An 11,213-nucleotide genomic window follows, 5' to 3' on the forward strand; every position below is an offset into this window, starting at 1 on the left:
CGAGTATCACACCACAGCCGGCTCCCGGTGGCATCTGGGAGTTTGGGTTTGGGGTGGCTGGCACCAGCACTCCCGAGAATGCTCCTAGTGACGGTGCTGTTTGTGTGCACCATGCAGTTGGGGCTAACACCGGCTTCCTTCTGGGAAGAGCCTAGAGCACCGAGCCTCTGCCGAGCTCATGCCCCTTTCCAGGAGTCCTGGGGACTGCTGTGCCCTGTGAGCTCTGCCGGGAGAGGGCCCTGGACGCTCCTGGCTTCCTCCTGCTGCTCTGCTGTCCACAGCTGAGTGGTCCCTTTTGCTGCAGCAACTCACAGCTGTGGGCAGGACGGCAGCCGGGTCTTCCCAGAGAGTCGCTGAACCCAAGTGTCCCTGGGGCCACTGACCAACACCTGACGTCTTCCAAAAGGCTTGGGAGCCACTGACACCGCGAGCCCTTCGGGAAACTGTGGCTTTGTCCCCCCGGGGCCACTTCCCTCTTGCAACCTTAGTCCCTTCCTGCCAGCTGCTGCTCCTCTCCCACCGGCTCCGAGTCCTGGTTTCCTCGGGGTGACTGAGGGCCGGGATCAGGGTGGCTGGGGGCCGGGATGGGGTCAGGAGAGCCCCCAGCCGCTTTCTTTCTTCTCCTCAGCCAACTCTCATCCTCTAGGGGAGGATGGTGAAGGACGCTCTTCAACGCCCCGAGGAAGCTCCAGTCTTTGGGGGGATATGGACTTGCAGAAGGCACAGGTGACGTGGCGCTCTGTGACGGGAGGGGCAGGGGACCCTCAGGCCGCGGTGGGTCCAGCAAGGCTTCCTGTGGGGGTGGGACTCACACCGGGGGTGCCCAGGGGTGGGGCGAGGGCTCATTTCAGATGTGGGACCACGTGCCTCCTGCTCTCAGGGCTCTTCACACAGGGGCCCCTGGGGGAGGCTCGGCAGGAGGAGCAGGGACCAGGCCAGCGCAGTGCGAGGACAGAGCGAGGGGAGGAGCTGCTCTCAGCGGGATCCTTGACCCACCCTGACTCCACAGGGACACGAATGGCACCTTGGGGGGCGAGGGGCTGGCCTTGGCACCTCCGTGGTCACCTGCTATCGGCTGTGAGCTGGGCTGAGGGTGTGTGCAGCTGTTGAGCTGAGGTCAGCTCTCTGGGCGAGGGGGAGCCGTGGGCTACAGCAGGCATCCTCACAGCGGCCGGAGACGGTACCTTGAGTTGCCTGGGGGTGACTGCACTAAGGGGAGGGGGCAGCGAGTGAAGGTGGGAAATCCGTGACCTCAGTGGGCACATCCATGAGGCGGCCCACCCTCCTGGTAACGGAAGTCCTGGGAGAGTGGAGAGTGCAGGAGGGACGTGGCGAGGCCTCCAAGTTCCCTGACCCTTCCCGTAGTCAGCGTGGCAGAGAGTGACACCTCAACCCCGAGTGTCTTGTGCTTTCCCTTCCCGGGGAAAGTTACGGGGTTAGGTTCTGCCTGCTCCGTGGCTAGGGTGGCTCATTTCCTCTTCCCCGTCCTTCCCCTTCTCGGCTCTGATCCCTCCAGCAGGGCTGCCGTCCGGGCTTCACAGCCTTTCTGACCTCTTTTGGGGTTTGAAAGGTCTCTGGAGTTTCCTGTCCTCCAAGAACCCCCTGCCCCCCCCCCGTCCCCAGGGGGTAGAATCATGTGCCCCTCCCCCTCCACACCTTGTCCCCAGAACCTGAGGGTATGTTCCTTTCCACGGCAAGAGGGACGTTGGAGGCTGGACTCATTGCAGATCTTGAGACGGGGACATCATCCTGGATCATATGGGGGGTCCAATGTCATCACAAGGGTTTATTAGAAGGAGGCAGGAGGGCTGCGAGCGGGAGGGATTGGAAGAGGCTCTGCTGGTTCTGGAGGAGCTGTGAGGCAGGCAGCAGCCCCCAAGGACTAGAAAAGACAGGAATGGATTCTCCCAGACGGCTTCCGGGGGACGCAGCCTGTGGACACCTTGATTTCAGCTCTATGGGACTCACTTAGGTCTCTGACTTCCAGATCAGCAAAATGATACATTGATACTTTCTTACATGGCCCAGTTTGGGGCAATTCATTACAGCCACTGAGGGAAGCTCATCCATGGTTTCATCCCCTCTCCATCCCCAGAAGGAATGTGGGATTGATTAGAAAAACTGCTATTTTTTTTTTAAGTACTTGAACCCAGGGGCCCTTAACAATGGAGCCACATCCCCAGCCTGTTTTATATTTTATTTAGAGACATGGTCTCGCTGAGTGACTTAGGGTCTCCGTAAGTTTCTGAGGCTGGCTTTGAACTTGGGATCCTCCTGCCTCAGCCTCCCTCCAGAGCTGCTGGCTCTTGCTAGAAAACCTTGCTGTTCTTTGGTTCACCTTTTCCATTTCAATTCCTCCTCGGTCTCAGAGTCTCCGCCCTGAATCCAGGCAACCCTCCCATTCCGTGGTTTCCACCCCCTACACTCCTCCTTCCGTCCTGTCTCCCCAGTCATTATCCCATCCTGTCCCGTGTCCACCCTACATGACACCAGAGTCATACCAGCCTGAGCCTGTGACTCCCTAACTAAGCCCTTTTCTATTGTCCTGAAGATGAAACCGAAAGCCTCGGGGCCGTGTTACAAGGTCCCGTGTGATAGGCACTTTGCTGACTTCTGCAATTCAATTTTTGGCAGGATTGCTTCCACAAAGAGCAGTGACCACTTGGCACAATGATTCTGTCTAACAAACATGACAGTAATGACCACCATGACACAGCACCCAATCTGTGACAACCAGGGGTTTACAACTGCCTTGCACCAAGCCTCACCCTGTGAAGCAGACACAATATCATCCTTATTCTACAAGGAGAATCCTCGGGTAGGTATGTCAGCCAGCTCTTGCTGGGTAACACATTGCCCCCAAACTTAGCAGTCTACAACAACAGAGGCCCAGGGGCTCTCGTGACCCGGGGGTCCAGCTGCCCCATCATGGCTCTTGGTTGGAGGCCTCCGTTCCTCCTCACATGGGTGTGGTCTGAGCGTCTCCTCCAAAGGTGCATGTGTTGGAGGCTTGGTCCCTCTGGGCCAACGTGGAGGTGGTGTTACCAATCAGCTGAGGTTTCTTTTTCTTTTTCTTTTTTTACTGGGATAGAAATTACAAACAGGCCAAGTGCATCTGCCTGAGTGACAGCAGCCCTGAGCCCTGAATGCCAGTGGCCCTCGGCTCTCTGGAGCTCTTCAGCGCAGAGGCTGGGGAGTCCTGCGAGCTCTGCGTGGATCCCCACTGCTGCAGTCGCCCGCGGCAGTACCAGCTCTGCTGGCTCTTGGCAGGTCGGTGGCCTTGGCCTCACCAGCTCTCAGGACGGCCAGCTCCGCCTGCTGCGCTTGGGGCAGGAGTCCTGCGTGGGCCATGAAACTCATCTGAACAAGGATCCGTTGGCTTTTGCGGCAGCCCATGGGTGGGGTCCCAGATGGACCCAGCGTGACTGAGAAGGCTGCTTGCTCCGTGGCGAGGAGGGGTGGCCTGAGTACAGCACAGCCTCCCGCAGCCTTCCTGCTGAGTCGCGCCTGCCTGTCCCAGCCGCAGTGGGCAGGGGAGGTGCCCCTCATGAACTGGATTGGGGACAGCTGGAGCGGATGCAGAGGGGAGAGTCGTGCAGAAAGCCTGTGGGGCAGAGTCACCTGGGATGGACCCAAAGCTGCTGCAGCCAAAGCAAAGCCTCCCTGAGCCACCCCGGGGCTTTGGGAGCAGCCACAGCTGTCAGGGATGGAGGAGGAGAAGTACTCTTGCCGGGCACTGGGCCCTTCTCTCCTGTCTCAGTTGGGCTTGTGAAAGGTGATTAGGTCTTGGGAGCTCACCTCAGAAGGGATTAATGCAGGACTTACAGGACTGAGTCAGTCCTTGTGAGAACAGTTTTTTATAAAAAGAGCGAGCCTGGCCCTTCTCCGCTTCTTGCTCTCTATCTTGCCACCTGACCTCTTCTGCACACATTTCCACCACCGTGATGATGTCCACCACGAGGCCCTCACTGAGCAGTACTAGCTCTTGGACCTCAGAACTGTGAGCCAACTGAACCTCATTTCTTTATAAAGTCTCCCGTCTCAGCTAGTTGTTGTGGTAACACAAAATGAAGTAAGACCCCTGGGTCCCTCCACAGCTCTGCTCGACTGTTCTTACAACATGGCTCTGGCTTTTCCTCCTGGAAGGAGGGCACAAGGAGGAAGCCACATGGCCGATTGCACCTAGGCTCAGTGGCCACACAGTGTCACATCTTCCTTTTTCTGTTCATTAGAGGTGAGTCAGCTTGAGTAAAGGATTGGTACAAATGCTTGAAAGGAGAGGTAATGAAGAATTTGTGGACATGTTTAAAACCATCACATTGATCTATCTGCCTTGAGGTCCGCACTCCTGGAGACATTTAAGCAGACATGTAGGAGGAAGCACACACAGTGCCTGGCAGACTCTCCAAAGAGGAGCCAGTGGGGCTGGTAATGGCGGGAGAGGGGAGGTGGGAGGAGCAGCCGCATCTGTGGCTTCTGCTGAGATGATGCTTATCTGGGGGACTCTTCTTCTTTAGTCTCCTTGTGACTATGTGGACATTGGGACCTTCCCCTTTGCTCAGCCTCAGACCATCAGAAGCATCTTAAAAAGACACGGGGCCGGGGGAACAGACGTCAGGGTGACGTTGGTCAAAGCCAGCAGGAGTGAGTTACACAGGAGGGATGAGCTCCCCAGTCTGTGGTCTGTTGTTCAACAGGGTGACTGCACTTGATAGCCATGTGTTGTGCACTCGAAGACTGCTCAGAGGGAAGCTCTGACGGATCCTCGGCCCCACAAATAGCATGCAAGAGAGTCCCTGGACACGTTGCTTAACTCAATGCAGCTACTCCAAAACACAAGCACATTTAGGAGCACTCTGTCGTTCACCATGAATACAGTTATATAGTTGGCAGTTAAAAAAAAGAAATAACAACAAAGAGATCTCTCATCTCCGTTCAAGGAAGGGAAAATTCTAGATAGACCAGGGCTGAGGACCCGCCAAGCCAGAGCAGGTGGTCTGCCCAGAGGAAGCAGAAGTGTGGAGAGTGGTGATCTAAACTGTGGCCTCTCTGACCATCTTGGCTGCGTTTGTGCTGGGAGCTGCCTGTGCAAAGGTGCAGATCAAGATGCCCCAGTTGCTATGGTAACACTGACCAGGGGTGGCTACCTGGGAAGATGTGGCTCTACCAGTCGGGGCCTGAGTTCAGCATCTTCTCCCAGGGATGGGGAATTCTGAGCCAAAGAAGATGACCCTAATGTCTCACCATCCCGCGTCCTTCAGATTGCCTGCTTGGCTGAAACTTTCCCACAATGAACCTTCTGATGATGAACCTGTATAATAAACTGGCTGAGCTAGCTCGGAGTCAGGAAAGCCTCACCGGGTCTTGGCCACCACCTGCCCAGTCTTTTCTCCCTATATGTGTCTGTCTGTCTTGTTAGCCCCCATTACCCCACGTCCACTATCTCTTAAATTAACGGCTGCAGTTCCAAGACGAGAGGCTTGTGGCACTTAAGGACCCCTGGAGCTGTGTGCGGAGGACCGGGTCCTCTCTCAGCGGGTAGCTTCCCTTCACGGCTCTTGTGCATTTGTATTTCTCCCTGCACCTTCTTTCCTGCTCAGCTTGATTGACTTCTGTACATTCCTCAGGCCTCAGCTTAGACATGAGCTCCTTTGGGAGGTCGTGTCCTTGATCCCAGCCTGGGTCAGACTGGATTCCCCACCTCTGGCTCCTCTCCAGCGAGTGTGGAGAACAAACCTGCCTCTCCCAGGTGTCGGGAGTGCGAGCCCCCTGCATGCCCTCGGAGCAGGGCCACACTGATTATTGGGCATGTACTATGCAGCCGCCCGCCAGGCCTCGAGTTCAGCACTTTTCTGTGTGGATATGGCGTGGAGTTCATTCTCCAGAGTGTCTGTAAACCACGACGCAGCGCTTTGTCTCCTCCTCGGTGGAGCTATCTGTATTTTGATGCTGGCTCTTGCTGCAGCCTGACGGACAGGGTCCCTTCGAGCACAGACAGGAGTGGCTTTGTGATCACTGCTGTGCACAGAGCAAGAGGCGGCACACGAAGCCCAGCAGGATCTTCTTCCCCAGGGCTCTGCGTGGTCTCCCACCTCTTGTGTAGCTCGCAGCAGATGCTGAGCCCCCCAGGAGCCTAGAGAGCTCAGTCCCCTCTCACGGGACATCTCACAGTCACGGGGTGTCATTCCTAGCCCGACGGCTGCCCCGGGGCCAGGTGGCGCGAGCTGCTGCCTGCTGGAAGCCAGCCTCAGCCCAACGGCAGGTGGTGTGTGCCCCCAGCTTCTTCCCTCTTCTCTCTCTCTCTCTCTCTCTCTCTCTCCTTTGCGTGCTGGGGGCCACACCCAGGGCCCTTTCATGCCAGGCCAGTGCTTCACCACTGGGCCACACCCAGCCGCCCCCATGAGGGGACCGTGGTTTGTGCTGCCTCTCGAAGCCCGGCTGGGTGGCTGGATGGCGGTGACACGTCTGATGACACACCCCCTCTTTTCCCTCCTGTCTCACTCCCGTCTCTCCAGTTGGCATTTTGGGGGTCTCCTCTCTGCTTTCTCTATAATCCCTCTCTCAAGGCCTGAATCTGGGGTCCCTGACCATATACAACTAGCCCCCCCCTATTTACAAGATGGCCCGAGTGTTGGGCTGGGGGAGGGGAATTGTGTGGGGCTGTCGCGACACGGTGACCAGGGCCTGGGGAGTGGACGAAAGAAGGAATGGCCAAAGCTCTAGACTCTGGAGTCCGTGGGTCCTGGGTTCAAATCTTGGGTCTGGGTGGCCGTGGAGAAGTCGTGCCTCCTCTGCAGCCTCGGTTCCCCTGTGGGGGAGGGGAATCCTTGCTGTACCAGGTGGACGTGATGTTACAGTGGAATTCTGTTGCCCTGTGCCTCGGACGGAGCCCGTGGGCCTGATTCCAGGACTGCGTCGTGGCCCAGGCTGGGAACGAACAGAGCCTTAGGCTCGGGGTTTGCTTCCTCGGGGCAGGAGGTGGGAGCTTCTGTCCTGGGTGCCGTGCAAGGAGGTGGTGAGGGAGGGGAGAGAGAGATTGATGGGAAGAAAGAGAAAGGGAAAGGGAAGGAGAGGAAGTGGGGGAGGGAGAGACAAAGGAGAAAAGGGGGGAGCACATCCTCCTGAGTTCAAGGGGAAATCAGCCACTTGCTGGCAGCAACTCAGCAGAAAGGCTGTGACGCTCGGGCAGGGTTGGGCAACCAGGGCCTGCCCTTCTCGTTTCCCCCGAGAAGAGCTTTAACCAAGGGCTCCCTCCTGACGGGCAGAGCAGCAGCACCATGTGGAGAGTCGGGGTGCTCCTCTTCTGGGGTGAGTGTGGGATCCCTGGGGGAGAGGTGGTGGAGGTGGGGCTGGGAATGGTCATGGGGAAACGGGAGGGCCCTGGTGGGCCTGGCAGAGCCAGGTGATTCCAGGATGGAATGCTGCAAACACCTTCGCTGGGGACCTTTGACAAAAAGGCCCGGACCCAGGGAGTTCCGTCCTCAGGGTTGCTTGTGTGACATGAGTTTCCTGAGCAACTACTATACAGCCCGGTGCTGCTGTGAGCACCAGGTACGCAGCAGCAGACCTGTGCTCCCACACCTGACGCACTGCTGGGGTGGGGACAGAAGAGTCACCAATAGTGACAGCAGGGATTCCAGGTTCGACAAACACAGGACACAGTCTCCACACGACCCCCACGTTGTTGGGCCACCCTGTCAGCATCCCCCCCTGCCCCATTACAAAGGGGGAAACTGGGGCAAAGGAGTGGGGACAACCTGCCCAAGATAGGGGCTTGCGAGGACGCTAGGGCAGGCCATCTGGAGCCAGATTTGCCACCAAGAGTCTGTGAGTGAAAGAATTCCAGGGAGTGGTAAGCTCCAGGAGAGGAGCTGTCACAAGAATGGGACTTGGAGGAATTCAGGAAGGACCTTTCCCAGACTGACGTTTGTGCTGAGGCAGGAAACGTGACACCCCTCCCCTCCCGTCCCGGCTCTTGCTTCTCTGTCTTCAGGCGTCAGTCTGTCTTGCTCTTGCTGATCTTCGGTGTGGCTGTTTCTTTTTGTATGACTTGCAAGATCTTTCCATGGGTTCACATTGAAGAATGGGGGACCTTTTCGAAACAGCAGTGTGGGTGTCCTCTGCTGGTGCCCACTGGATCTGTTCTCCTGGTTTATAGAGGAGGAAACTGAGGCAGGGACAGATTAAATGACCTTCCCAAGGCCACACAGTTAGCCTTCGGGGACCAAAATCTAAAACCCAAGCCCTTGGCCGCCAGTGTCTGCAGGTCTAAACACTATGCTCTGTGCCTCCAAGATGATTAACCAGCAAGAGAATTTGCATTAGGACAGTGGACGGGAATGTTGGGAGTCGGGGACGGTGGGGCTTGTCAACTGGAAGGCTTCTTCAGAAGGAGCAAGTGACTTGCAGAACTCAAATGTGGGAAAGCAGGGCTGTCAGTCTGGGGAGTCGGTACCGGTATCTGCCATCAGCACCCCTTATTCTGAAGTTCATTAGTACAGACTTAGCATCATGACATTTTGATGTTGATGATGGTGGTGATGGTAATGCTCGTGAAGCTGACGATGGCAACGATGATGATGGTGGCGGTGATAATGATGAAAATGTCAGTGGTGGTGCAGATGGTGGTGGGGATGGTTGTGGTGGTGGAGATGGTGGTCTTGGTGATGGAGATGGTATTGAGGATGGAGATGGTGGTGGTGGTGGTGATAGAGATCATGGTGTCGGTGATGGGTTAGAGATGGTAATGGTGATGGAGATGGTGGTGATGATGATGAAGATAGTAGTGGAGTTAGAGATGGTGTTGGTGATGGAGATGGTGGTGATGGTGATGGAGATGGTGGTGATGGTGATGGAGATGGTGGTGTTGGTTATGGAGATGGTATTGATGATGGAGATGGTGGTGTTGGTGATGGAGATGGTGGTGATGGTGATGGAGATGGTATTGGTGATGGAGATGGTGGTGATGGTGATGGAGATGGTGGTGTTGGTTATGGAGATGGTGGTGATGGTGATGGAGATGGTGGTGTTGGTGATGGAGATGGTATTGGTGATGGAGATGGTATTGGTGATGGAGATGATATTGATGATGGAGATGGTATTGGTGATAGAGATGATATTGGTGATGGAGATGGTGGTGTTGGTGATGGAGATGGTATTGGTGATGGAGATGGTGGTGTTGGTGATGGAGATGGTGGTATTGGTGATGGAGATGGTATTGGTGATGGAGATGGTATTGATGATGGAGATGGTATTGATGATGGAGATGGTATTGGTGATAGAGATGATATTGGTGATGGAGATGGTGGTGTTGGTGCTGGAGATGGTGGTGTTGGTGATGGAGATGGTATTGATGATGGAGATGGTATTCGTGTTGGAGATGTTGTTGGTGCTGGAGATGGTGGTGTTGGTGCTGGAGATAGTGTTGGTGATGGAGATGGTTTGGTGATGGAGATGGTGTTGGTGATGGAGATGGTGGTGTTGGTGATGAAGATGGTGGTGGTGCACTATCTAGGTACTGCATAGCCACATTGCCTTCTGAATGCCTTTTAAAATTAATTATGCTATCCTCCCAGGAAAATTTAATAGCACAGATAGACTATATGTGGTCTCTGTTTGTCTACATGTATATTTGTATGTATCTAAACATGAAAGAGTAAGGGTTGTTTTTTTTTTTTTTTTTAAATATGTTCTTGAGAAATGACTTTGAGGGCTGGGGATGTGGCTCAAGCGGTAGCGCGCTCACGTGGCATGCGTGCGGCCTGGGTTCGATCCTCAGCACCACATACAAACAAAGATGTTGTGTCCGCCGAAAACTAAAAGAATAAATATTAAAAAAAAAAAAAAAGAAATGACTTTGATCCCTCATGGAGGAAGTATTACCTCCTCTTGCAGGTCTACAAAGCTCAAAGGTCCCCAGATAGACTCAGCCTACAGAGGTCTTTCCCGAGGCAACAGTCAAAGCCGGAGAGAGTTCTAAAGGCAGACAAGGGAAGCCTTAAGTCTTCTACAAGAGAATCCCTGTTGGACCCTCAGCAGATGGCTCGCCAGAAATGCCTTAGGCTGGGGGAGAAGGGAGGATATATTCTAATCTCTGAAAGGAAAAAGCAATCAGCTCAGAGAACCTAGCTCAGCAAAGCAGAAATGAAAGAGAAATAAATCCCTCCAAACAAGCGAAGGCCGATGCTTCAGGGAGTGCCGTGACCGGGAGTGTCACCAGGACACGTGACGGTACAAAGCTCCCTGGTAGAGCCAGATCCCCAACTCGACCCAGCATCCACCAATAACCAAATGCTGGCCTATTGTGTTATTTTGTATATTTCAAAACAACTAAAGAAGAGCATTTGAAATGTCTCGGCAGAGGTGATCTGATCAGTACACGGTGTGCACGTGCATCAAACGCACGCCGCGGCCCACAGGTACGTGCTCTACCGTGTGTCAGTTAAAGCCAGATAAGGCTGAGAAAACCCAAACAAGACAGGCAGAGGCAAGGCGCTGTCAGGAGAGGCGCCCTGAGGGGCGTGGAGGGTGCTTGTCCTGAGTCGGGCTCTCATCTGTTGGCTGACCCTGTTTCTGTGAGTCCAGCCCTGGGGCAACTCTGCAGGTTTTGGGGTTCATGGTGCTTTTCTTTCCCCTCTCCACAGGGCACTGTTTTACCCACAGCTGGGACATGACCACAGTGGAGCAAAAGACCACACTGAAGCAGAAAAGTGGTACGTTGGCTGGAGGGAATCGGCAGGCCCATGTGACTGGAGCCTGTTTCTGGGAGATCTTTTTGTCCCCAGGGGCTGAGCCTCATCTGGACCCTTTTGGGAAGTGAATCAGGGGCCTAAGGAGGGCTAATATGCAGAAACCCAGATTTGGGCTCCAGGTTCTTTCTTTTGTGTCCTGAAATTGCTGTGTGACCTCAGGAAAGTCACATGACCTCTCAGTGTCTCAGGACAGGTAATGAGTTTCCTATCCTGGGGGGGCGGGGCGTGAAGCTGCTCCTCCTGTAGGTACTTCCTAGACCACAGCGTCCTGAAAACTCTCAGTCCTCCAGTCCTGGCTCTTGACTTCTTTTTCTTTTTCACAGTTCTTTGCTTTCAAGACTACCGTGGTCTGTAATTCAGAGGTCTGCGTTACTGTTTGGCTGTTCCTCTACTTCCACTGAGATGAACACCCGGGACAGTCAACTGATAAGGGAGGAGGAGGAGAGGAGGAGGAGGGAGAGG

The 11,213-nt window shown here is 54.9% G+C and overlaps 1 protein-coding gene and 1 long non-coding RNA gene across 2 annotated transcripts in view; both read left to right on the top strand.

Annotated features, from left to right (window-relative positions):
- Positions 1-454: 454 nt before the first annotated feature.
- Positions 455-5,335, top strand: LOC125619624. Its single transcript, XR_007351148.1, has 3 exons — positions 455-726; positions 2,635-2,818; positions 3,092-5,335. It is a non-coding gene; the product is annotated as an uncharacterized LOC125619624 (long non-coding RNA).
- Positions 5,336-7,124: 1,789 nt separating this feature from the next.
- The window catches only part of Adgre1 (adhesion G protein-coupled receptor E1), a 38,321-nt gene continuing 34,232 nt past the window's right edge, over positions 7,125-11,213 (top strand). The window contains exons 1-2 of the mRNA XM_048811004.1: positions 7,125-7,308; positions 10,644-10,712. Coding sequence (XP_048666961.1) covers positions 7,278-7,308; positions 10,644-10,712 — 100 coding nt within the window. The 5' untranslated portion in view covers positions 7,125-7,277. The remainder of the gene's footprint in view (positions 7,309-10,643; positions 10,713-11,213) is intronic.

The sequence above is a fragment of the Marmota marmota genome, unplaced genomic scaffold (assembly GCF_001458135.2).
Source record: "Marmota marmota marmota unplaced genomic scaffold, marMar, whole genome shotgun sequence".
NCBI lineage: Eukaryota > Metazoa > Chordata > Mammalia > Rodentia > Sciuridae > Marmota > Marmota marmota.